The 27,977-nt window shown below is 43.8% G+C and overlaps 2 protein-coding genes and 1 pseudogene across 2 annotated transcripts; 2 read left to right on the top strand and 1 right to left on the bottom strand.

Moving 5' to 3' along the window:
• The first annotated feature begins 51 nt into the window (after positions 1 to 51).
• On the top strand, positions 52 to 10,867 carry LOC120065159 (succinate dehydrogenase [ubiquinone] iron-sulfur subunit, mitochondrial-like). The gene is made up of 8 exons (XM_039015934.1): positions 52 to 167; positions 7,621 to 7,754; positions 8,931 to 9,016; positions 9,397 to 9,533; positions 9,642 to 9,758; positions 9,892 to 9,993; positions 10,136 to 10,258; positions 10,374 to 10,867. The coding sequence occupies exons 1-8, from the start codon at positions 96 to 98 to the stop codon at positions 10,452 to 10,454; spliced, it is 852 nt and encodes a 283-aa protein (XP_038871862.1). The 5' UTR covers positions 52 to 95; the 3' UTR covers positions 10,455 to 10,867.
• Positions 10,868 to 13,199: 2,332 nt separating this feature from the next.
• LOC120065729 (microfibrillar-associated protein 2-like) lies at positions 13,200 to 19,399 on the top strand. The gene is made up of 9 exons (XM_039016818.1): positions 13,200 to 13,261; positions 15,043 to 15,103; positions 15,292 to 15,342; positions 17,447 to 17,473; positions 17,617 to 17,700; positions 17,843 to 17,878; positions 18,027 to 18,114; positions 18,211 to 18,284; positions 18,455 to 19,399. Exons 2-9 carry the CDS (start codon positions 15,073 to 15,075, stop codon positions 18,556 to 18,558), a joined length of 495 nt encoding a protein of 164 aa, XP_038872746.1. The 5' UTR covers positions 13,200 to 13,261; positions 15,043 to 15,072; the 3' UTR covers positions 18,559 to 19,399.
• Positions 19,400 to 24,191: 4,792 nt separating this feature from the next.
• On the bottom strand, positions 24,192 to 25,242 carry LOC120064723 (annotated as a pseudogene).
• Positions 25,243 to 27,977: the final 2,735 nt, after the last annotated feature.

Here is a 27,977-nt window from a genome sequence, read left to right as displayed (position 1 = left end):
CACTGATCACAGATCAGTTTTTATTAAAGGAAATACCGCAGTGCATTCAGGGATAGCAGATACCAGAGAGGTCAGAGAAACACAGATTGCGAAAGATGTCGGTCCATTGTCTATCGTCTTTGGGTCGCTGTAGCAATGTGGCATTCCGTTCTTCCAGTGGAATGGTGGTAAGGCTGTGTCCATTTGAACGATTGCCTAATAAATAAATGCGGGTTGATCGTTTCGAACGACGTGCGCTTGGTTGTCAGCTAGCATACCCATAGACACTAATTGCTTTAGCAAAGATTTGTATAACTAACCCAAGATCGACCAGAGCCTGTTGTTTCCAATGGGAGCAAATTAATCATAGTGGGCAGAACAATCAAGGGGATGTGCAGAGCCAAGCACGAACTAGTGAAATCCTATTGGCGCGTTCAAGCATATTTCATTTAGGGAATGATGTGCCCGTGTGCAATAACTCAATTCGCCCTTGCACTCCTTCTAAACAACGCAATTTTGTGAAACTTTGGCAAAGGTTAGTCTACAAAATGCAGAACACTGTTTGTTACAGATTACAGTTTTGGAAGCAGAAAAGTGTGTAGATCAGCAGAATGTTGGCCAAAATCCATCTCACTCCATTTATCCCATTTAATTTCCCCTCATCACCATATTGGTAGTGAGTGTGAACGCCAACCGGATGCTTTACATGTATACATCCGGTAAAATATCTGGCACATCTGTGTCTCTTTTGACGATAATATCTTCTGATCTTGGATATTTTGTTAAGAGCCCTGACGCTTACTCTAAACATGAACATCCATCGCTTTCCGTATGTTTTTGGAATTATAAGGAATGTATCTTTCATATCGGCGAGGGATTTTTTTTTTTCAATTACTGCACACCTTTTTATAGGGTTAGGGTTCCCACAAGGCCATATTTCCATGTTACAGCGCTTGTTTACGGAAAACAGACGGAAGACGGACTACCTGTGTTAATTAACATAAACTCACCCCATTCCGTACAAATGTGCGCAACCGCAACATTCAGACGAGGCTACAAAGAAAACTAATGGGACTGTGTTGACTTCAAAATCGGGGGTGTGAACTAGGTTTCTATTCAAGCGTTGATCGACATGGTAATGCCTCTATAGTATTGGAGAAAAGTTGAAAAAACGGACCCTCCGTTACATCGTGACTTGTCATGTCGTAAGTACAGCAAGCATAAAGCAACTATTTCTACCTTACAATCTCTCTCCACGGGTGTAGCACTTCTCTCATCGTTTAAAAACAAGAAATGGACAGTGACGGGCTAAGGGGGGGATACCTAGTCATTTTTTTGCATCATCATTGCATGCGATCATCATTCTCAAAGCAGCTGTTTACTTCTAAGATCACTTTAGCACCGCCCTAAAAACTCGATTCAAATTCGACACAAACCTTCAAATAGGTATGTAATGACACATTATATAAACTCTTTATAGTGTTTTATTTACATTTTAGAGGCGATAAGTTGGACAGATTGAGTGAAAAAAAGCAATTTTCCCCACACATCTCTCCTTCTCACTATCACTCATTAGTTTCGCTTCCCCATCCGCCATTTTTAAAAAGACCTGACGGGGCTCATTGCCTGCTTGAATTATGCAGAAACGGGCAGCGTTTTTGTCATGTAAATTGATTCTGTTGGAAAGGGGAGAAATTGTGCTTTACAGTGGTATTGACATTACAGTTGATCTGGAAGTATTACGTTTTTGGGGCGCTAAAATAAGGGCAATTGTACGGACCAAGGCGATGTACGAGTTTACGTTAGCTATTTGTGTCTCCTAACACTTATGTGTAAATGGAAGGTACGCCATAATCGTGTTGTCACTGAAAAATACTATGGTTGCAACTGTTAGTGTACAGTACTTGTATATTTTCAATTTGTTAACTTATTTGTGATATTAAAGTAGAGGGATTTATGTTTCTAGAACTGTAATATTACAGCAAATGAGAATCGATTCACATTTAAATTGAGTATTTGGCTGTTTTGGCTTCTTCTGTGGAATTTATATGGCGGTTGGCAACCAACTTTAAGGTGCATTACCGCCTCCAACTGGACTGGAGTGTGAACCAGAGACGGAACTGAGGGAAGGTCTGAATCCTACCCATTATTCTCTAGGTCTAAGGAAATAAAATGCATAATTAAATACTACATCCCCTGAAGATGAACCCCAGCATTTAACTTAATATTGGCTCTTCAACCCCATTACTCCTTAAATCGAATAACAATCTCTTTCCCTCCCATATTGCTGGCACTGAAATATGTGTTCCACTGTCTACATCTCTTCCTGACAATGATCACACTTCCCAGTCAGATGTTTTCCTACCAATTTCAATGTACTTTTGAGCCTTGTGATTACCCTTTCCTCCCTTCTCACCTCGACCTGAGGACCTCCCTGCATCTTATGCTGGTGTCTTCCCTTTCACTCCCTGTTCCACAAATCTTTCCATTTGTCTTTAACCACTTTTTTTATCAACTCCTTGAGTTCTGCTTTACTGATTGACAATTCCATCTCAACATTATGATGTTTAAGAGCCTGCTTGGTGTTTTTACATTTACATTTAAGTCATTTTTTTTTTTTTTTGTACTGGCCCCCCGTGGGAATCGAACCCACAACCCTGGCGTTGCAAGCGCCATGCTCTACCAACTGAGCCACACATCCACCTCCTCTTTCCCCTCTACTCCCACATGAGCTGGTACCCAGAGGAACATCACAAGTAACTCCATCTTTCTCACCCTAGTCAAGCACGACAAAACCTCATATGATACAGTCTGCTCCGAGACACAAATTAATTTAAGCTCATCAGTGCTGCACTGGATTCAGAGAAGATGACTACCCTGTTTATCCTCAAATCCTCCACCCACTCTGCAGCCAAAAGTATGGCCAGTAACTCCATTGTGTAAACATATAAATTATCCATTGCTCTTTTTGTCACTGCCACCGTAAACTCAGGAACACTAAAAGCTACACCTGTCCTCCCTAGGTACTAATGTTCGTTGTCAGTGCTGTCATTTGAGTATTTAATTAGCTACCTTTCATCAGTGTATCTAGGCACATTACTTAGTAGTTGTTAGCTTATATTACATTACCTAGCTAGTAAAGTAAACAATAGAGTAAAAAATACAAATACTTATTGTCACACACACTGGACAGTTTCAGTGTAATGTGTTAGAATGTTGTTTGATCTTGATTAATCTGCTTGTCAATACTTCATATGGAGGTTTTGTTCACAAGTTTAAAATTAAGTAAATATGGGCTGGATAAGTAGTGTAAGGTAATGTGACCTTTGAGCTCTTCAGTACAGCCCATTCTACTGCCAATGTTTGTCTATGGAGATTGCATGGTTATGTGCTATCAATTTTTATACAGCTCTCAGCAACGGGTTTGGTTGAAATGGCCATGGCATGGCAATGCCACAAAATACACTATGCCACCTTTCCAACTAATTTCTGCCCTGTTAGAGCTGCCCTGGTCAACTGTAAGTGCTGTTATTTTGAAGTGGAAACGTCTAGCCTCCAGTCTTCTGGGATGGCTTTCCACTAGATGTTGGAACATTCCTGCGAGGACTTGCTTCCATTCAGCAACAAGAGCATTAGTGAGGTTGGGTACTGATGTTGGGCGATTAGTCCTGGCTCGCAGTCTGTGTTCTAATTCATCGCAAAGGTGTTCGATGGGTTTGAGGTCAGGGCCCTGTGTAGGCCAGTCAAGTTCTTCCACACCGATCTTGACAAACCATTACTGTATGGAACTAAGGGGCCTAGCACGAAACATGAAAAACAGCCCCAGACCATTATTCCTCCTCCACCAAACGTTACAGTTGGCACTATGCATTCAGGCAGGTAGTGTTCTCCTGGCATCCGCCAAACCCAGATTAATCCGTCAGACTGCCAGATGTTGAAGTGGGATTCATCACTCCAGAGAACGTGTTTACACTGCTCCAGAGTCCAATGGTGGTGAGCTTTACACTACGCTTAGCATTGCACATGGTGATCTTAGGCTTGTGTGTGGCTGCTTGGCCATGGAAACTAATTTCATGAAGTTCCAGATGAACAGTTCTTGTGCTGATGTTGCTTCCGGAGGAAGTTTGGAGCTTGGTAGTGAGTGTTGCAACCGAGGACAGGCGTTTTAATTTAAATAGTTTTTATGCGCTTCAGCACTCGCTGGTCTGTTTTGTGAGCTTGTGTGGCCTACAACGTCGCGGCTGAGCCGTTGTTGCTCCTAGAGGTTTCCACTACACAATAACCACACTTAGTTGACCAGGGCAGCTCTAGCAGGGCAGACATGTTACGAACTGACTTGTTGGAAAGGTGCAATGTTGAAAGTCATTGAGCTCTTCAGTACAGCCCATTCTACTGCCAATGTTTGTCTATGGAGATTGCATGGTTATGTGCTATCAATTTTTATACACCTCTCAGCAATGGGTTTGGTTGAAATGGCCAAATAGACAAATTTGAAGTTTTTCCACATACTTTTGGTCATGTAATGTAGGTCTGAATGGGGTTACAGACCTTGCTCCACCAGGTATATTTCTTCTGATCTAGGATCAGCTTATCCTTCCCCTGTCTAGCTGGGAATTCTCAACTCCACCACCTTCAGTGGTGATGAGGTTTGGCGGAGTATTGTGCCTCCGACTATATCGAGTCAGTGGTAGTCGATACTTCAAAAAATATCCCTTCTTTAATGTGCACCACATTGTACCTATGTTTGTCCTCTGTAAAGGTGTTTTCTTTTGGTGCTGCAATCTGTCGTTTTTTATAAAAATTTAATTCTATGTGACCTCTGCCAAATTGCGCAACGTAATCCACTGTTTTCCAATGGTGTATGAAATTAGTGACTTCAAACATGCACTACCACTAGATACTTCTATAAATGTCAATTATTTAACGCTTACTGTGTACCTGTGCTTGTCCTGATTTGTTATAGAGTTGGAATCTATAGATTTTATTTTAAAAATTCACTCTGTTTCCCCTGCCAAAATGAAAAAAATGTCCCGTGCTATGACAGGGTTGCTCCTTCTCCGTTTATCAAACAACGCCTCACTTGGCAGAGGTCGCAGTTTGCTGCACGCACAAAACAAGTATTAGAGAGCAGGGATCTTGATCTATGACTCGGGAGGGGATTGATTGTTTCTGCTGTAACCAAGAAGCTTGATCTTGCAAGCTAGACACTTAGTGAGCAAGTTAGCAAACCAAATGCATAGCTGGAGCCCTGTGCTTGAGCGAAATTATTTGACCTTAGTGAAACTAGTGGTGATTTTAGCATTTAAATCTTGGTGGGGCAAAAAAAATAAAAAGTGGGATGCATGCCAGCAAAGCCACTACAAAACACAATACATTAATTTCCCTATAACGGTGACAAACGGTGCCCACAAACTGTTAGGGCCTACATAAAGCTGTCCCAACAACAGTCCCAACACCTTACCACTGCTACACCTGGCTATCAGCGGAGCCTTGTCTGGCAGCGAAACAGTTCATTCAGCCTCAATTACTGCCTTTACTGGCTGACTTGCTTAAACAAATGTGGTTTCTAATGACAATTGAGATGTACAAACTATGGCATAAGGGGACGACGAGCAAATAAGAGGCCATCTGTAATTTCGATTAAGACGAGCGAGCTAGGACGGATGTAGTCAATATAACTATTTGTTTAGCACTTTTGAAATGAACAGCGACAGAATTCAGAACATAGGCCGTTCTTAGTGTTCTCCCTGTACATCAAGTTAGAACCGTAGGATAAATTAAAGGGGGCATATAAGCAGACAATGAAAGCTCTCACAATATTCGATTATTACATTTCTCTAAAACAGGTTATACTGTAGGCTACATGTGCACCACCAAGTCAGTACAGTAGGCGAAATTAAGAGGGGTTAATAGACCAAATTATTAGGGTGAGGCACATGGGCTACTAACATCTTACTACATCTTATACACTTAATATTATTTCTTACCTACAGTATAAATATTTCCATAGCATATTACATCATTTGTGCTGCAGCATGCAATACATTTTTGGACTCACCTTTGTTGTCCTGTGCTCACTTGAACAGGAAAGGGGCGCGGTGGTCCTTCGTGGGCAAATTTTGTCATGAAAGTTTGGCATTCTCTGGATTTATGGTGCTTTCAAAACAACTGGGAACTCGGGACGAAAAAACAAGGTTGAATCATGATGACGTCATTGATCTTCAGATCGTTGCTCTAGAAAGAGGATGGATTTACAATTCCGCGTTGGATGACAGTTCAAAACGTATTTTCCCAGTTGGAGCTCGTTTATTCCTGACTTCCCAGTTGTCTTTAACTCACTGAAGTCAAGTTTTTGCAGTTCCGAGTTAAGTTGTTTTGAGCGCGGCACAAATCATGCTTCATTAACAGCATGGCCAATGTTGAATGTTTATAATTTTAAATTTGGAAAAGAGCCCCTTAATCCCAGATTTGGGACCACACAACCACTCCACTGAATAGCAGGCTAGTGATTGCTTTGCAACGCTTGCAGTTAGCCACTGTCACTGATTCCTTCCAAACCACTCATTATTGAATTTGCGATTTCCAACTTGTTGTGTAATGTTTGTGGCCGATGAGCACCGCTATGTTTTAGCTATAATTACATTGTTTGCAAACTGTTATGTGACATGTATTAATGCTAAAATAACATGCAAAACAGGCAAGCCCCCCACTAAAAATGCCCTGAATGATGGGTCACCACAGAGTGACATTTATAGTGATAAGATATTTAGCTGGCAAACAGTAGTGAACTTCAAGTGTAACTTGATCACCTCTTGTGCTGCTCGAGTGGATCGTCATGAAGCAATTAAAAAATATATATAAACGGTATTGAGAAACAAACCATGGGTATTTCAAAATACCCCAGTATAGGTTATATACCAGGGCTCATCAACTAGATTTAGCCATGGGCTGAAGATCTTTTCTTTAGCATATAATCAGGGGGACGGAACATAATTACAAATAATTTGTAGACTGCAAAAAGCCCAAACAGATATATTTAACTAAACATAATAATTTCAAACCCTGTTTACATTTGTATATGATCAGAGTATAGAAAACATTAAGAACACCTGCTCTTTCCATGACAGACAGACCAGGTGAAAGTTGTGACATCAATAAGGGATAATCTGTTAGAGCCACTTCAATCAGTGTAGATGAAGGGGAGGAGAGAGGTTAAAGAAGGATTTGTTGAGCATTAAAAGCCCAGCAGGTTGCAGTTCTTGACACAAACTGGTGCGCCTGGCGCCTACTACCATACCCTGTTCAAAGGCATTTAACTTTTTTGTCTTGCCCATTCATCCTCTGAATGGCACATATACACATGTCTCAAGGCTTAAAAATCCTTCTTGAACCTGTTTCCTCCCCTTCATCTACAGTGATTGAAGTGGATTTAACAAGTGACATCAATAAAGGATCATAGCTTTCTCCTGGTCGAGCAGGTGTTCTTAATGTTGTGTATACACTCGACACTGCCAATACACATTCTTCTACGAGGAGCATTGAGTCGTCATTCATGAAGAAGTTGTTCTATCCCACAGCTTGTAATGTGGTTCATGACAGACAGGCTAAGCTGTCCACATTCTCTCTCCTCTGTTACTTCAGGCGGTTCGGTACGCCCAGACAGCGGCGGCCACAGCACCCCAGCCCAGAGTCAAGAAGTTCCAAGTGTACCGCTGGGACCCAGACACGGTGGGGGACAAGCCCCGCATGCAGACCTTTGAGATTGATCTCAACACGTGAGTACAGCCCGCCTTATCAGTTGAACACTTCCATTTGGTTATTGGAACAGGCACTTTGTAATTTATCACAGTTTCAGATCTTGTTAGTACAGACCTCCCCTTGTGTTTGGTGGTGATGGAGTACTCCTTGTATATAGACTCGTTATTGTTATTTTACTGTGCTATTTCCTTTTATACATTTTTTTTTACTCAGTGTGATTGGGGAAGGGCTTGTAAGTAAGCATTTCAAAGTAAAGTATACACCTGTTGTATTCGGCGCATGTGACAAATAAAATTGGATTTGTTCGAGAGGTAATCATGAGCACCCTTCATATGGAATTAAGGAGGATAACCCTGATACTTTGGACAGGTTCCCAGGTTCCCTTCCTGTTCTTTCTCCATCTGTCCAATCCTGTTGGCTCAGTTCTGGCAATGAGGGATTGTGACAAAAATACCCTGGAGTACGATCATAGTATGGATTTGTATAGTATACTGAACAAAAAATATAAACGCAACATGTTAAGTCTTTGTCCCATGTTTCATAAGCTGAAATAAAAGATCCAAGAAATTGTCCATATGCACAAAAAGCTTATTTCTCTAAATGTTTTTGCACTAATTTGTTTACATCCCTGATAGTGAGCATTTGCCAAGATAATCAGGTGTGGCATATCAAGAAGCTGATTAAACAGCATGATCATTACACAGGTGCACCTTGTGCTGGGGACAATAAAAGGCCACTCTAAAATGTGCAGTTTTGTCACACAACACAATACCACAGATATCTCAAGTTTTGAGTGAGTGTGCAATTGGCATGCCATCTGGAGGGATTTCCACAAGAGCTGTTACCAGATAATTGAATCTTCATGTCTATACCATAAGCCACCTCCAACGTCGTTTTAGAGAATTTGGCAGTACGTCCAAACGGCCTCACAACCGCAGACGACGTATAACCACGACCTCCACTTCCGACTTCTTCACCTGTGGGATCGTCTGAGGGGGTGCTTAGCTGTATTTCTGTCTGTAATAAAGGCCTTTTGTGGGGAAAAACAAATTCTGGTTGGCTGGGGCTTGCTCCCAAGTGGGTGGGTCTATTTTTGTTCAGTATATAGGTGTCAATCCTGTTCTCATACATCTTCAGTGTACAGATGTGGTTCTTAACAATAATTGGACTGTCTGCTTCCCTCCTTTCCACAGCTGTGGCCCCATGGTATTGGACGCCCTCATCAAGATAAAGAATGAGATGGACGGCACTCTGACCTTCCGTCGCTCCTGCAGAGAGGGTCAGTGTGTGGAGGGAAGTAGGGTTATTTTGGGGATAGTGATGAATAGAGGAAATGGTTGAGATGATTCTAGTGGTGAATCACTAATGTTCTTTGGGGAGTGAGAGAAGAGCTGGGATTAGTGTTCTTAAATGTTGGTTTACTGTGTTTTTGTTACGTTAGGGATTTAGATGTCGTCAAGGTTGGAAAGTGTGTCCAGGATGGAATTATCTTAGAACAGGTTGTCCAGGGGTGATACCAGATCAGCTAGGTTTATTCTAGTGACTCACTATCCTCCAATGGATATGCCCCAGTCAAGGAAAAATAACACGGATCCGTTCCTTTTGCAACTTCATATAATGTGAGTAAGGCAGTGTTTGTATGCGTTTGCTATGGTGCAGGTATCTGTGGATCCTGTGCAATGAACATCAATGGAGGCAACACACTGGCCTGTCTGAACAAGATTGACACCAACACCAGCAAGGCTACCAAGATCTACCCTCTGCCACACATGTATGTGGTCAAAGATCTGGTCCCTGTGAGTATCATCATTCCATACAAGCTTGTCACACACTGGCTGTATTATTTTAATTGTCAATCCCACATTAAAATTTGAGTGAGTTTGATGGCGTTCTTTTGGTTGCAGGACATGAGTAATTTCTATGCTCAGTACAAGTCGATCGAGCCCTACCTGAAGAAGAAGGATGAGACAAATGAGGGAAAGGAACAGTACCATCAGACTGTGGAGGACAGACAAAAACTGGTACTCCCAAATTACTTCTGATTCATTGACAATGAGCAGAATTTAGATGGTTGAACAGAGTGCTGCAACTGTGTCCATTTTGTCAAAATGTCTTCTGTGCTCTCTTTCTTACTGTCCTGTCTCTCCCTGTCAGGACGGGCTGTATGAATGTATCCTGTGTGCGTGCTGCAGCACCAGCTGCCCCAGCTACTGGTGGAATGGAGACAAGTACCTGGGACCTGCTGTCCTTATGCAGGCCTGTGCTTTTGTGTATGAGTTTAGACTCGTCTGACTAGTTTGATTCAGAGTTGTTATATTTTGATCAACGGGACACTGATGAGTGAATGTGCGTATGCACCTTGGACTGTTTGTGAGCTCACATGTCTGTCCTTCTCCAGGCCTACCGTTGGATGATCGACTCGAGAGACGAGTTCACAGAGGAGCGTCTCTCCAAGCTGCAGGATCCTTTTTCTCTCTACCGCTGTCACACCATCATGAACTGCACTAAGACCTGCCCCAAGGTAACCTCGGTCTAATAAACATTACTCCTCCCTTCTAAGGGTAAACTTCACTGCTCACTAGCACTCACTTCTACTTTCTCATTGTTGTCAAATTCATCACCTCCTACTCTTACAGGGCCTGAACCCAGGGAAGGCGATTGCAGAGATTAAGAAGATGATGGCCACTTACAAGGAGAAGAAATCAGCTGTTGCTTGAACTCTGGGGTCATGACCTTTGACCCCCCCCCCCCCCTTAAATTAATCTACAATTAAGATGCCCTACCAGTGAGGTCTTCTGGGCTTGCACACCTGTGAACTACACCAACTCCACACTCCAGCACTACATTGGACTCCAAGGGAACGGTTGGGAGGGAGAGATGTGAGACATGACCTGCTAACTTCACTAGAATGATGGTGCTTTCCTTGGTTCATTCCCATTGTTTGGTCTGGTGTGGGTGGGTTTGAGTTCAGAGGGTGATGGATTCACACACAAGAAATATGTATGTGATCCCTTGCTCGTCCATCATAACTATATACAGTTGAAGTCGGAAGTTAACATACACCTTAGTCAAATACATTTAAACTCAGTTTTTCACAATTCCTGACATTTAATCCTAGTAAAAATTCCCTGTCTTAGGTCAGTTAGGATCACCACTTTATTTTAAGAATGTGAAATGTTAGAATAATAGTAGTGATTTATTTCAGCTTTTATGTCTTTCATCACATTCCCAGTGGGTCAGAAGTTTACATACACTCAATTAGTATTTGGTAGCATTGCCTTTAAATTGTTTAATTTGGGTCAAACATTTCAGGTAGCCTTCATCAAGCTTCCCACAATACATTGGGTGAATTTTGGCCCATTCCTCCTGACAGAGCTGGTGTAACTGAGTCAGGTTTGTAGGCCTTGCTCGCACACACTTTTTCAGTTCTGCCCACAAATTTTCTATAGGATTGAGGTCAGGGCTTTGTGATGGCCACTACAATACCTTGACTTTGTTGTCCTTAAGCCATTTTACCACAACTTTGGAAGTATGCTTGGGGTCATTGTCCATTTGGAAGACCCATTTGCGACCAAGCTTTAACTTCTTGACTGATGTCTTGAGATGTTGCTTAAATATATCCACACAACTTTCCTACCTCATGATGCCATCTATTTTGTGAAGTGCACCAGTCCCTCCTGCAGCAAAGCACCCCCACAACATGATGCTGCCACCCCCGTGCTTCACGTTTGGGATGGTGTTCTCCGGCTTGCAAGCCTCCCCCTTTTTCCTCCAAACATAACGATGGTCATTATGGCCAAACAGTTCTATTTTTGTTTCATCAGACCTGAGGACATTTGTCCAAAAAGTACGATCTTTGTTCCCATGTGCAGTTGCAAACCGTAGTCTGGCTTTTTTTTATGGCGGTTTTGGAGCAGTGGCTTCTTCCTTGCTGTGCGGCCTTTGAGGTTATGTCGATATAGGACGTGTTACTGTGGATATAGATACTTTTGTACCTGTTTCCTCCAGCATCTTCACAAGGTCATTTGCTGTTGTTCTGGGATTGATTTGCACTTTTCGAACCAAAGTACGTTCATCTCTAGGAAACAGAACACGTCTCCTTCCTGAGCGGTATGACGGCTGCGTGGTCCCATGGTGTTTATACTTCCGTACTACTGTTTGTACAGATGAACGTGGTGACTTCAGGCATTTGGAAATTGCTCCCAAGGATGTTCCAGACTTGTGGAGGTCTACAATAAATAAATAAAAAATTCTTGGCTCGTTTCTTTTGATTTTCCCATGATGTCAAGCAAAGAGCCACTGAGTTTGAAGGTAGGCCTTGAAATACATCCACAGGTACACCTCCAATTGACTCAAATGATGTCAATTAGCCAATCAGAAGCTTCTAAAGCCATGACATAATTTTCCAAGCTGTTTAAAGGCACAGTCAACTTAGTGTCAATTTAGTGTATGACTGACCCACTAGAATTGTGATTTAAGTGAAATAATCTGTAAACAATTGTTGGAAAAATTACTTGTCATGCACAAAGTAGATGTCCGAACTGACTTGCTTTAACTATAGTTTGTTAACAAGACATTTGTGGAGTGGTTGAAAAACGAGTTTAATTGACTCCAACCTAAGTGTATATAAACTTCCGACTTCAACTGTGTGTATATATACATAACGGGAGTCTTTGTTTTAATGTGTAATAAATATAATGCTTTAATGCCTGTCGTTGTATCCCTGGTTATTATGCCTGCTTGTGATCAAACGTGCTGTCTGTCCTATACTATTTTGTTAAAAGTAATTTTTAACATCACATTAATTGTGGAGTGCTGAAGAATCATGTATAGCATTAAAATGTTGATGGGTTTTAAGATCAGCTCAACACAACAATAAAGCCCTGCTTTGCTTATTAAACTTTGCATGATCTGGTTGTCAGTCCTGCAGTTTGTATTTAGCTTTTTAAAGGTGATCTCTGCAAAATTACGTTGCCATGGGCAGCACCAGAGATATTGAGATGAGCGAGATGCAACACTTTGCTGTCACACAGTACTGCACATGTGCACGGGTTCGATTTACGCTGTATACAGCGTGGTAACCAGGGAACCAAAACAGTGGAGCACTCGTGCTTCATCGCTTTTAGTTGTTGCAGAAATTGAACAACTAGGCTTGTGCACTGTGTCATACACGTATGTGGAATTTCAATCCATGTCCTCTAGGTGTCAGCCTTTCACAGACTAATCCTGGAGTAGAGCGACATGCACACTCGTAGTGAAAAGGGAGAACAAAATGGGCCACTAGAATCAATCATGTCTACTGCTTTCAAACCTATTTATCCATCCTGAAGGTTAGGGGGTTTATGTGCAGTCAGTCAGTGCCATGGTCTCCTGACTGTGATTGGCGGGAGTGGGCGATGGGACAGACAGAGGCGGGGAGAGGGGGCTTGAAGGCGGGGCGTTACAATGTGGCGCTCGGTCAGACAGTGCTGAAGACGGACGCATGAGACTTGCGGATCGCCGGAGAAAAGAGAAATAACGAGAGGTAAGAGCTACACGTTGATACAAGTTGTTAAAATGAATATGTCCAAATATTAAATAATTGCAAAAACATAGCATAAATGTATTTGTAATCATGTGTGCTTATTTTTGTATTAATTTTAATATTTGACTTCAAAGGTCAAGGGAGTAGTAGGTAGGCTACAGAGTTGTGGAGTTTTTAACCATTTGTCATTGTGGTGTGCGATATGAATCACTTATCAATTATTTGAAATATGCATATACAGTATGTATCCATCATCAGTACTGGAAGTTATAGCCTACCTCTACAACTTTTATCAAATCACGCAAACTCTCCAAGTTCAACAATAGTATGGTCAATTCAAGCAGTGGTGACCTGTCAACTCTATAAACTGGTATTTTCCTTGCAATTCACGACATGGTTGGGTCTAATGGAATGTAGTTATTTGACAAGTATTTTAATAATTTAATTTATTCAGAATAGTACTTTATTTGAAGATTGTTCTAAACTGACTTGAGGTTGTTTATTGGTCGTCTGTTTATACTGGATGGGGCTATCTACACTCCAGGGGTGGGGTTATTGCTGGGGGCCATGACAATACAATGGAGAGGGGCTGGCCAACATAAATAAAACAGAGGAAAAGGAGAAAATGAATGAGGGCTATTAAAGAGTATTAGAGGGAGAGGGGAGGGGATTAGAGCCAGGGGGAAAGATGGAGGGAAATTATATGCACTTTTCTTTTTACATAGCGCTTCAAAACAAACAAACTGTGTTTAGTAGGAATGAGAGGAAGGATACGGAGAGACAGGGCTCTCCCCTTTCATGGTGGCATTGTTCCCAAGTCCTTATGCTTTGGGGGAGGGGGTCAGGGAGGGCTGGGGGGGGGGGGGGGGAGAGAAATGAAATGGGGTTGAGGAGGGGGGTGTAATAGCTCCCAGATGTGTGCTGTGAAAGCATATGGTTTCCAATAGCCACTGTGATGCACAAGAGGAATGTCTGAACACACACACACTTTTGGTGACATATACCTTCATACATACATATACACTCACACATTACAGCCAATCATATGCACATGTATGCCACACACCTCCACACCTCATAATATGAAACATTATATGTGATGACACTCACACATACACACACTGATGATCACACGATAAGTGCACAAAACCCACATAAGCTGGACTGTCTGATTGTGTGCAGTACAGTTAAGCAGAAGCAGAGGAGTATTTGCTCATTCTACAAGAAAAGTGCTCTCTGCTTGAGAAAGAGAGAGAGAGAGAGAGGTGGGGGGGAGTAGTTAAGGGAAATGACAGAGGGTGACAGAGGGAAAATGAGAGACGTGGAGAGAGGGATATGGAAGATGGGGGAGGGTGGGGTGGAGGGGCTCAGTGGTTATTTTCCTGGAATTTAGCCACTGGTCTGTCTGCTTTAGAGCATTTCGCAGTGGAACAGAGAAAAGGAGAAAAACAGAGGGATTGTTAAGAAAGACAGACGTGCCACATTCTTTCTGTCCAAGTTTTCCTTTTTCCCCCTGACTTTATGGGGCCAGGGGAGGGCAGAATGAAGGAGAGAGTGGAGGAGGTGGAGGAGAGATGAGTCCAGGGAAAGGGAAGAGGTGAGGCTAGAATGCAAGACAGGAGAGATGGAAGGGAAAAGACAAGAGGCCCATGGGTAAAGATTCTGAAAAGTGACATAGAAATACATCTATGACACGTAAACACTATGTGACAGATCTCTCTATATCACTTGGAATCAGTAACTCATTTGACAATGTATAAGGTCTTCTCTCTCTTCCTCAGTGTCAGTCTACCTCCACACAGAAAGCGACCATGAGACTCTTCCTACTGCTCTCCATGCCAGGTGAGTCTAGCACACTGCACACTACATAATATACACAACATACACAACTCTACTGTAGTGTACACACAACAATAGACCAACCTAATACTCATTCTATACAATACTGTTTTTCACATTGTGCTTAGCACCACCACAAAACACTTGTCCAGCACCTTTGCCTAAACATTTAGCTAACTTTGCCTCAACAGTCCTTCTGCTAGCCCAGCCCCCACTCTACCAAGAACCCTTTCCTTTCCTGGGTGAGTTCATCCATGTCATTATTACACTATCTGTCCATATGTACAAACACACCGTGACTCAGTACTGTCTCACCACATTTGGTCATTTTTGCCCCCACATCTTCTGTCTACCTGCCCTGAGGGTATACCATGTCAAATGTTCAATTTGACCAGGTAGATTGAAACATTTCATGTCCTGTGTGTGGTATGGAGAGCAGTAGGAAGACTCTCATGTTTGCTCCCTATTTTAAATTACATTTTAAAATGTAACCTTTATTTAATTAGGCAAGTCAGTTAAGAACAAATTCTTATTTACAATGATGGCCTACGGGTTCTGTGTGGAGGTAGACTGACAGTGAGGAGGAGAGAGAAAACCTTATACATTTCCAATTGGCTCATTCATCCCCCATCTCTCCTCTGTAACTATTACCCAGGTTGTTGCTGTAAATGAGAATGTGTTCTCAGTCAACTTACCTGGTAAAATGAGGATAAAATAAGTCAAATACAAATAAATACACTATATATACAAAAGTATTTGGAAACCCATTCAAATTAGTGGGTTCAGCAACACCTGTTGCTAACAGGTGTATACATTTGAGCATACAGCCATGCAATCTCCATAGACAAACATTGGCAGTAGAATGGCCTTACTGAAGAGCTCAGTGACTTTCAATGTTGCAGCGTCATCGGATGCCACCTTTCCAACAAGTCAGTTTGTAAAATTTCTGCCCCGCTAGAGCTGCCCTGGTGAACTGTAAGTGCTGTTTTTGTGTAGTGGAAACGTCTAGGCTCAGTCGCAAAGTGGTAGGCCACACAAGCTCACAGAACAGGGCCAACGACTGATGAAGTGTATAGCTCGTGAAAATGGTCTGTCCTTGGTTGCAACACTCACTACCGAGTTCCAAACTGCCTCTGGAAGCAACGTCAGCACAAGAACAGTTCATCAGGAGCTTCATGAAATGGGTTTTCATGGCCAAGCAGCCGCACACAAGCCTAAGATCACTATGCGCAATGCTAAGCATCGGCTAGAGCGGTGTAAAGCTCGCCGCCATTGGACTCTGGAGCAGTGGAAACGCGTTCTCTGGAGTGATGAATCACGCTTCACCATCTGACAGTCCGACGGATAAATCTGGGTTTTGTGGATGCCAGTAGAACGCTACCTGCACCAATGCATAGTGCCAACTGTAAAGTTTGGTGGAGAAGGAATAATGGTTCAGGCTAGGCCCCTTAGTTCCATTGAAGGGAAATCTTAACGCTACAGCATACATTGACATTGTAGACGATTCTGTGCTTCCAACTTTGTGGCAACAGTTTGGGGAAGGCTCTTTCATGTTTCAGCATGTCAATGCCCCCGTGCACAAAGCGAGGTCCATACAGAAATGGTTTGTCGAGACCGGTATGGAAGAACTTGACTGGCCTGCACAGAGCTCTGACCTCAACCCCATCGAAAGCCTTTGGGATGAATTGGAACGCCGACTGCGAGCCAGCATCAGTGCCCGACCTCGCTAATGCTCTTGTAGCTGAATGGAGGCAAGTCCCCGCAGCAATGTTCCAACATCTAGTGGAAAGCCTTCCCAGAAGAGTGGAGGCTGTTATAGCATCAAAGGGGGGACCAACTCTATATTAATGCCCATGATTTTGGAATGAGATGTTCGACAAGCAGGCCATGTAGTGTAAATGTAGTGTAAATAATGGTCATGTAGTGTAAATAATGTCACTAGCCTTTTGTAAATACCGCTTACTATTTCATCATTTGCTAACATCTTGAATATGAAGTAATGCATAAAGACAATCTCCTATACATTTCCTCTCAATTTTGAAAGCAGGTGGTCAATGTTATACGCTCACAACACTTGCAACGTTTTATGTGAAATCCCCACTGTGCTTGAGTAGATCTCTGTTAGTCATCTGTCATGAAGGTCTGTCTGTTTGTCTGTCTGTCTGTCTGTCTGTCTGTCTGTCTGTCTGTCTGTCTGTCTGTCTGTCTGTCTGTCTGTCTGTCTGTCTGTCTGTCTGTCTGTCTGTCTGTCTGTCTGTCTGTCTGTCTAAGTTTTTCACAATATGTTACCAGTCAATGTAACAAAAGCATATCTCATACTGTACTGTTGTTCATTTTGCTTCACAGAGGACTATGGCCCTGATTATTTTCCTGGTAAGATACTTGTGTGAGCTTGTTACCTATATTACTCTGGTAGTATCATCAGTTTTGATAAAAACGTAGTTTTGATAAACTGATGTAGAAAGCTTCTCTGCCCTTTGATGATGTAGTGAAAACTCTCTTTCTCTCCCTGTCAGAGAATCCTGACACGGATGTCCAGCAGCAGGTCTTGTTACATGGTCCTCGACCATTCCCTGAGCCAGAACGCCCTGGTCCATCTGGTACGTACGCCCACCTCTCATTATCTACTCTTCAACATGTATTATCTACAGTTCAACATCTACACCCACCGTCATGTTCTTTTGTCACATTAACAGAAGTATTCCATTTCAATGGGAGTTGAGTTTCTGTTTTGTTTTCCAGAGCCAGAGACAGAGCCTACAGAACCTGGCCCCCTAGGTAAGAAACATAAGGAAAGAGAGAGGGGAAGGGAGGGCCCGTGTGTAAAGTGATTGATGAATGATTGGCTTTGTGTTGAAGTATTATTGTGATATCTATAGGGTTGTATGTATTTTCTTGCATGGCTCACTTGTTTTGTGTTGTGTAGATTGCCGAGAGGAGCAGTACCCCTGCACCAGACTCTACTCTATTCACAAGCCATGCAAACAGTGTCTGAATAGCCTCTGTTTCTACAGGTATGCTACTGCACCTTAGTTTTTACCATGAGGGTATTGACAGTGGATTTATATAGTGTTCAATATCACACTGTAACCCCGTTCCTCTCTCCTCAGCTTGCGACGGGTGTATGTGATCAACAAGGAGGTGTGTGTCAGAACCGTGTGTGCGCATGAAGAGCTGCTAAGAGGTGAGGTCAGCCTACACTTGTGCCTCATTGTCTGGTTCATGGTGCACAACCCACTGTCCCTAATAAACAAAAGCACACACACATACACCCACACGCAGACGGACACACTCAGACGTGGACGCGGACAGTACAGGAGCAAACTTGTAACCCTTCTCTCTCTCTCTCTGTAGCTGACATGTGCCGTGACCAGTTCTCTCGTTGTGGTGTAGCGGCGGTGAGTGGCCAGTGTGGGTCACTGGGGAGCAGCTGTGGGAAGAGCTGTGGAGGCTGTTGAGAACATGGACACATCAGAGAGAACCCCAGCCCAAATACTGCCACATCTCTAGGGTCCACATCCCACCCCCTACACCCTTCTCTTCCTCTGTCCCATCTCTTTTCCTGTTTAATCTTCAACTGTATTCCACATAATCTTTGGTTCCAAAAAACTCCTATTTGTTTATTTTCTCTACTTCTCTAGTGACTTTCCCTGTCATTCCCTTTTTTCATCTCTCTTTCAGAATTATACAGAATGCAAAGTGGGATCAGTAGAACGTGTGTATGTCTAAACATATTATTTCATATTCAACAGAACATTGATGACTGTATAACGTAACATAACTGGTGCTATAAAATCACTAACATAATGGTGCTAAGGAATTGAAATCAGCACTCAAGAGATGCACATAAAACAATCTTGATCTTGTTTTTTTGCCTTACTGTATCCTATATTCTACATCATTGTGTGGTGTTTGTTGTTGTTTACTGTACCTTTGTTGAAATCAGTCATAGTAGTGAGGGAACAGCAAGAGTGGCAGCCACTGTGCACTGACCTCAACAACAGAGGCATTATCAGCACTCAATCATCATCCCACTGCCTCTGCACTTCCTGGGTGGCGAACATCCACAATCAGACTTGAAGAGACGGATTCTGACCTGACGCCTGATCTCTCCTGAAAGTGTTTTTGTGTAACACGGTCGGCCATGTGACTAGAGCTACGGTGGCTGGTGACCTTGCAGTGAGTGCATAGTTTCACATATCAGTGGCAAGAAGTGGCGGCTCATAAATTGTTACTGTACTACTGCTTTGTAAAACCCTTTCACTATAATGGAGAAGAAAATAAATGTTTTTTTTACTACAACTTCAGCTTGGAGTGATTTTATTGTGATGAGTTTGTTTGTTGGCACTTTATACGGATCAATCTGCCCTGTTGAGCTGGTTGTCATGGACTCAAACAAACAGGCATTGTCGTCAAAGATCCTTTATCAACATTCATTTCTTCCAGATACACAACTGTTCCCTCATTTTCAAATCCACATGATTGATGCATGTGCATTCAACCCTATACATAATCCTAATAGTTATCAATAATGCACTTCGATATGTGCTATTTCTAGTTTGTTACAAGTATACTGAACAAAAATAAAACACAACATGTAAAGTGTTGGTCCCATGAGCTGAAATAAAAGATCCCAGAAATGTTCCATACGCACAAAAAGCTTATTTCTCTAAAATTGGGCACACATTTGTTTACATCCCTGTTACTGAGCATTTCCCCTTTGCCAAGATAATCCATCCACCTGACAGTTGTGGCATATCAAGGATCTGATTAAACAGCATGATCATTACACAGGTGCACCTTGTGCTGGGGACAATAAAAGGCCACTAAAATGTAGAGTTTATCACACAACACAATGCCACAGATGTCTCAAGTTCTGAGGGAGTGTGCAATTGGCATGCTGACTGAAAAAAACAGAGCTGTTGCCAAATAATTCAATGTTAATTTCTATACCATAATCTGCCTCCAACATTCTTTTAGAGAATTTGGCAGTACATCCAACTGGCCTCACAACTGCAGACCACGTGCAACCCAGGACCTCCACATCTAGCTTCTTCACCTGCGGGATTGTCTGAGGAGGGGGATGGGGGGTGCTGAGGATTATTTCTGTCTGTAATAAAGCTTTTTTGTGGGGAAAACTCATTCTGATTGGCTGGGCTTGGCCTGTGCACCTGCCCAGTCATGTGAAATCCATAGATTAAGACCCAATGAATTTAGTACAATTGACTGATTTCCTTCTATGAACTGTTACCCAATAAAATCTTTGAAATTGTTGCATGAATATTTTTGTTCAGTACACACACATCTAAAATCACAAACAGTACACACATATAGTGCATAAATACTTCATCTCATGTGGTCCCATCATGTGCTCTACATATAATAGTGTCCATCTATTGGTCCAGGCAAACTAGTTGGGTCAATCTCAACCAAATAGTAGCAAGATGGACGGCACAGTAGTTTCTTCATAAGACTGATCAATTTGTTGCCTAGTGCTCAAACAGTGACTCAGACTGTTCTCCCTTTGTATGCTGGTGTGTGTGTGGAAGGGAACCCTGGTCAACTGTATATACTGGCAGAGATTAAGATCTCATTCCTGTTGTACTGGATGACACTTCTATCCCCCACAGTCTCCTCCCGTGGTGTCGCTGACTTTCTCCCTGAGTAGGAGGAGAGGCGTGTGTCAACACAGAGGAGCGGATGATGTGATGCTGGTTCCGGAGCTGTAAGTGGGCTGTAGTACCCATGGAGGGACACAGGGAGCGCTGCTCCGTGCTCAGTTCCCCCCAGATATGAGGGTGGGTAGAGAGGGCTGTCTACGACTCATCTCCTGCTGTAGCTGCTCCTTCAGAGTGGACACCTGTGGGACGGACAGAGAGGGTCAGGGACGGACACACAGACACAGCCCTTTAACCTCTGACCTTGAGGCTGTACATACCTGCTCCTCCAGGCCTTTGACCCGGTGGCGGTGGGCTCTGTCCCGGGCAGCCAGAATCCTTTCTGACTCCCTCTGGGCGACCCTCAGCTTCTCCGCCTCACGCAGCACCTCGTCACGCTGGAGGACAGAGCTCTCACTCTCACTGTGGGACTGCTCCATCTCAGCCAGCTGGGCCTGGATACAGAGAGAGACATAGACACAGATAGAGAGGAGTGTTAATCACTGAGCCACAGAAACACCAAGTCAGTGTCACGCCCTGACCTTAGAGATCCTTTTATGTCTCTATTTTGGTTTGGTCAGGGCGTGGGTTGGGGTGGGCATTCTATGTTTTGTGTTCTATGTTTTCTATTTCTGTGTGTTTGGCCGGGTGTGGATCTCAATCAGAGGTAGGTGTCTATCGTTGACTAGTAGCTGTCTATCGGACCAGTAAAGGCCCAGTGTTACAGACGTCTATATAGGTCCACTAATACAGGACTAGTAAAGGCCCAGTGTTACAGACGTCTATATAGGTCCACTAATACAGGACTAGTAAAGGCCCAGTGTTACAGACGTCTATATAGGTCCACTAATACAGGACTAGTAAAGGCCCAGTGTTACAGACGTCTATATAGGTTCACTAATACAGGACTACTAAAGGCCCAAGTGTTACAGACGTCTATATAGGTTCACTAATACAGGACTAGTAAAGGCCCAAGTGTTACAGACGTCTATATAGGTCCGCTAATACAGGACTAGCAAAGGCCCAGTGTAACGGACATCTATATAGGTCCGTTAATACAGGACTAGTAAAGGCCCTGTGTTACGGACGTCTATATAGGTCCACTAATACAGGACTAGTAAAGGCCCAGTGTTACAGACGTCTATATAGCTCAGCTAATACAGGACTAGTAAAGGCCCAGTGTTACAGACGTCTATATAGGTCCACTAATACAGGACTAGTAAAGGCCCAGTGTTACAGACGTCGATATAGGTCCACTAATACAGGACTAGTAAAGGCCCAGTGTTACAGACGTCTAAATAGGTCCACTAATACAGGACTAGTAAAGGCCCAGTGTTACAGACGTCTATATAGGTTCACTAATACAAGACTAGTAAAGGCCCAAGTGTTACAGACGTCTATATAGGTTCGCTAATACAGGACTAGTAAAGGCCCAAGTGTTACAGACGTCTATATACGTCCGCTAATACAGGACTAGTAAAGGCCCAGTGTAACAGACATCTATATAGGTCCCCTAATACAGGACTAGTAAAGGCCCTGTGTTACAGACGTCTATATAGGTCCACTAATACAGGACTAGTAAAGACCCAGTGTTACAGACGTCTATATAGGTCAGCTAATACAGGACTAGTAAAGGCCCAGTGTTACAGACGTCTATATAGGTCCACTAATACAGGACTAGTAAAGGCCCAGTGTTACAGACATCTATACAGGTCCACTAATACAGGACGAGTAAAGGCCCAGTGTTACAGACGTCTATATAGGTCCACTAATACAGGACTAGTAAAGGCCCAGTGTTACAGACGTCTATATAGGTCCACTAATACAGGACTAGTAAAGGCCCAGTGTTACAGACGTCTATATATGTCCACTAATACAGGACTAGTAAAGGCCCAGTGTTACAGACGTCTATCTAGGTCCGGTAATACAGGACTAGTAAAGGCCCAGTGTTACAGATGTCTAAATAGGCCTTTTAATACAGGAATAGTAAAGGCCCAGTGTAACATATGTCTATATAGGTCCACTAATACAGGACTAGTAAAGGCCCAGTGTTACAGACGTCTATATAGGTCCGTTAATACAGGACAGGTAAAGATCCAGTGTTACAGACGTCTATATAGGTCCGTTAATACAGGACTTGTAAAGGTCCAGTGTTACAGACATCTATATTGGATCTTCTAATACAGGACTAGTAAAGGCCCAGTGTTACAGACGTCTATATAGGTCCGGTAATACAGGACTAGTAAAGGCCCAGTGTTACAGATGTCTATATAGGTCTTTTAATACAGGACTAGTAAAGGCCCAGTGTTACAGATGTCTATATAGGTCCGTTAATACAGGACAGGTAAAGGTCCAGTGTTACAGACGTCTATATAGGTCCACTAATACAGGACTAGTAAAGGTCCAGTGTTACAGACGTCTATCTAGGTCCACTAATACAGGACTAGTAAAGGCCCAGTGTTACAGACGTCTACATATGTCCACTAATACAGGACTAGAAAAGGCCCAGTGTTACAGACGTCTATATAGGTCCACTAATACAGGTCTAGTAAAGGTCCAGTGTTACAGACATCTATCTAGGTCCACTAATAAAGGACTAGTAAAGGCCCAGTGTTACAGACGCCTATATAGGTCCACTAATACAAGACTAGTAAAGGCCAAGTGTTACAGACGTTTATATAGGTCCACTAATAAGGGACTAGTAAAGGCCCAGTGTTACAGACATCTATACAGGTCCACTAATACAGGACTAGTAAAGGCCCAGTGTTACAGACGTCTATATAGGTCCACTAATACAGGACTAGTAAAGGCCCAGTGTTACAGACGTCTATAAGCAGACCTACAGTATGTGGAGGCATACATTTTCATATTCTTTCGTACTGGTCCCCCGTGGGAATCGAACCCACAACCCTGGCAATTGCAAGCGCCATGCTCTACCAAGTGAACAAACACACTACGCTACCCACAACTCCACTCACTACACACACACTTCATCAATTACTTTATAAATAATTGATTGTACTACTGTGTCATAACACATTCCATTTCAACTGTTTCTGAAAGCTGTAGTTAAGATGAAACTAAATCAAGATTAGGTGACGCTGTGTGTTGAAGTACTTATGAGGGATAAAAATAATGTATGTAGCATGTCTCTTAAAACAATAGCGCTAGCAGCACTCCCAAGGAATTCACGCACGTCAGGGTGAAATGTTTCAATATACCTCTAAGTGCTGTTCTGTCTGTGTTGTTAGTGGATGGTTTGATGAGGGCTCTGTCCGCGGTACTTGTCTATGACAACTGTCAATGAATGTAAAGCTCTGTTCTGAACTGTTCTGTTGAAACCTTGTATTCTACAGAGGCGAACACCATATATCAGAGTTTACTCACCAGACATAGACCTACCCTCCTACCAGATAGCACACACAGACATGAGCCTACCCTCCTACCAACTCACACTAGCAACCACAGACATATAAAAGCTTTACACCAACACACCCAACCGCCACACCTGCCTTACCTAAAACACTGTTAATACCTGTAGGCCTACATGTACTAAATAACATTATTTCCTAAATGTTGGGGGCGATTATCCCCATCCATGTCATTTGCATCCGTTTCCAAGTCTCTCTGGTCCCTCTTTCTTCACTCCTCCTTCCCTTCATCCCTCTCCAGTCTGCCTCTCCCTCTTTGACGCCTCTCTCTTCTACTGTCATTCCCTCTCTCACTTTATTCACACTTTTCTCTCATTTAGCCTTTTCCTCATATTCTTTCTCTTCTACCTCAACCACTCCCATCCTCATTTATCTCTGTTAACCTCCCTCCTCCCTCCTCTCCTTCCCTTCTACCTTGCTCTTTCTCCCAGTCCTCTACTGTAGTGTTTGTGTGTTCTTTCATCCCTCTCACCCGTCCATCTCTTCCTCCCCCATTCCTGTCTCCTACTCACCCTGGGTTGGGCTGATCCGGTGTGGTAGTGTAAGCCCTGTGTTCCCTGGTCGTTGTCCTGCTGGTTGAGGGAGGAGACAAGTGCCTGCAGCCTCTCAATGTACTAGATGGCCCTCCTCAGGATCTCCACCTTGGGCAGCCTCTGGTTGGGGTTCATCAGGGTGCTCCTCTTCAGGGCCTCGAACGCCTCATTCACCTTCTTCAGCCTCCTCTTCTCCCGCATGGTGGCCGTCTTCTCGTCGGTCCATGGTCACAGTCTTGCGTTTGCACAGCTTGCAGGCCCAGGTAGGCACTGGCCGGGGCAGTGGGGCTCCGGGTGGGGGGAGAGACCAGAGGGGGTTGCCTTGTCCTCCATACCTCCACCCAACCCTACCCCAACCCCCCCGGATAGACCCCCACAAAGCCCCATCATGGAACCCCCGCGCTCCTGGTAGCCCCCCTGGTCATACCCACCCGGCAGCCGGGACTGGTAGAAGTTGTCCCCCCCTTCGTAGAACGTTGGTCGGGGAAGAAGTAGGGGTTGGTCTCGAAAAGCTCCATACTGGCGACGCTGAAGTTGAGGGACTAAGACTCTGGTTTGGTTCCTCTGGGCTCTACTGTGTGTGTTCTATAGGGGTGTTGGGTCTGAGTTGTTGGAGGGAGTGTGTGAGTGAGCCTCTCCAACTTCTGGCCTGGGTTAGTGGAGAGAGGAAGATGTGTGGAGAACAACTGGTGTGGAGCAGCAACTGCAGGTTGGCATTTAAACCCTCTGACTGCTGCAGGATCAGAGGGTTAAATTTAGCACGAGCCCAGAGAAACCTGACACGGCGTTTAGCTGTTGCTGCACATCTAAACTTCACATCTCTGTTGGCCCTGCTCTCCAGGGCTTCAGGACCGTCTGTATGTGTGTATGTACGTGTGTTTGTGTGTATATGTGTGCATAGGAAGCTATGTCTATGTGCTCACTCGCGTGTGTGTGTGTGTGTGGTGTGTGCATGTGTGCAAGGTATAGCGTCGGCCAATGGCGTAGTATAATAATGGAATGTATCTGGTTGCCATGGAAATTGGTCTAATTACCTCAGATCTGACCATGGGATCAAAGATGGCTGCCTTAGTGAGCTAATCCCTGCCTCACGTCCCCCTCCACGACATCATACCTGAAGTCCCCTACCATACAGTCTACACACAGCTGTCACCTCCACTCTCAAATCCCCATACTTGATGACAGAAAGTATCACAGCAGCTTTTGAAGTTATTAATTGAAAGAAAGTTATTTTGATTAATTCTGAAAATAAGGTATAAGATTTTCAGTATGGATATGTTTGACTGATGTTTTATCTCATGAAGTTCATGGGGACATGGAGTTAAATCTCCACATGTTTTCCACATCCAAGAGAGTGTCCTTATTATTTGGCTTTAACGCCAAGAGAATGGATGGAGACAACATACTGGACACCCCTAAGTGACTGTGGGCCTATTCTCCACTGTCTGGTATAGTCTGTACAGTCTGTACATTGCCTGGTATGTTGTCTTAACAGTGAGAGTCACATCAGGTAAGATATTTGTGATGGCCTTGGTTGTCCTGACCCTGGACAGAGTGTTAGCCTAGCTGCCTGTCGCTAATCCCTCAAGACTCGTCTCACCTCATAGCTCACAGGCTAATTCTGACAGGCTTCCTTCCGTTCGGATCACCATCAACTACACAGCTTATCTACTGGTCCTGACACTGCAGTGGTTGTCCAGGCAACCTGGCATGGGGACACTTCCAATACTTTTAGGTGGCCATTAAACCTTTCTGTCACAGTCCTGTCTATTCCCTCATAGCCCTGTTTGTCTCTCTCATAGCCCTGTCCTCCCTATCATAGCCATGTCTGTCTCTCTCATGCCGTCTGTTTCTCTGTCTGTCCCTCTCATAGCCCTGTCTGTCTCTCTCATATCCCTGTCTGTCTCTCTCATAGCCCTGTCTGTTTCTCTGTCTGTCTCTCTCATAGCCCTGTCTGTCTCTTCATATCCCTGTCTGTCTCTCTCATAGCCCTGTCTGTTTCTCTGTCTGTCTCTCTCATAGCCCTGTCTGTCCCTATCATAGCCATGTCTGTCTCTCTCATAGCCCTGTCTGTTTCTCTGTCTGTCCCTCTCTAGCCCTGTCTGTCCCTCTCATAGCCCTGTCTGTCCCTATCATAGCCCTGTCTGTCTCTCTCATTCCCTGTCTGTCTCTCTAATAGCCCTGTCTGTTTCTCTGTCTGTCCCTCTCATAGCCCTGTCTGTTTCTCTGTCTGTCCTCGCATAGGCCTGTCTGTCCTTCTCATAGTCCTGTCTGTCTCTCTCATAGCCCTGTCTGTCTCTCTCATAGTCCTGTCTGTCTCTCTCATAGTCCTGTCTGTCTCTCTGTCTGTCCTTCTCATAGTCCTGTCTGTCTCTCTCATAGTCCTGTCTGTCTCTCTCATAGTCCTGTCTGTCTCTCTCATAGTCCTGTCTGTCTCTCTGTCTGTCACTGTCCTGTCTGTCTCTCTCCTAGTCCTGTCTGTCTCGCTCCTAGTCCTGTCTGTCTCTCTGTCTGTCCCTCTCATAGCCCTGTCTTGTCTCTCTCATATCCCTGTCTGTCTCTCTCATAGATCTGTCTGTTTCTTTGTCTGTCTCTCTCATAGCCCTGTCTGTTTCTCTGTCTGTCTCTCTCATAGCCCTGTCTGTCCCTATCATAGCCCTGTCTGTTTCTCTGTCTGTCTCTCTCATAGCCCTGTCTGTTTCTCTGTCTGTCTCTCTCATAGCCCTGTCTGTCTCTCTCATATCCCTTCTGTCTCTCTCATAGATCTGTCTGTTTCCTGTCTGTCTCTCTCATAGTCCTGTCTGTCTCTCTGTCTGTCTCTCTCATAGTCCTGTCTGTCTCTCTCATAGTCCTGTCTGTCTCTCTCATAGTCCTGTCTGTCTCTCTCATAGTCCTGTCTGTCTCTCTCATAGTCCTGTCTGTCTCTCTGTCTGTCCTTCTCGTAGACCTGTCTGTCTCTCATAGCCCTGTCTGTCCCTATCATAGCCCTGTCTGTCTCTCTCATAGCCCTGTCTGTTTCTCTGTCTGTCCCTCTCATAGCCCTGTCTGTCCCTATCATAGCCCTGTCTGTTTCTCTGTCTGTCCTCTCATTGACCACAGACAGGTCTTAAGACCCTGTAGTGTCTGTCTCTCATGGAATTAGGCACCTATCCAATTTTTTCATAGATCACTGACATGCTGTAAAATTTGTTCCGATGCCTGCAGAATGTGTTGTTGGGTGAGGCAGAGTTGTGTGGGGTAGTGGTCAAGGTTGGTA

The sequence above is a fragment of the Salvelinus namaycush genome, chromosome 20 (assembly GCF_016432855.1).
Source record: "Salvelinus namaycush isolate Seneca chromosome 20, SaNama_1.0, whole genome shotgun sequence".
NCBI lineage: Eukaryota > Metazoa > Chordata > Actinopteri > Salmoniformes > Salmonidae > Salvelinus > Salvelinus namaycush.
The sequence above is the reverse complement of the archived record's forward strand: the minus strand, read 5'-3'. Positions and strand labels throughout refer to the sequence as shown.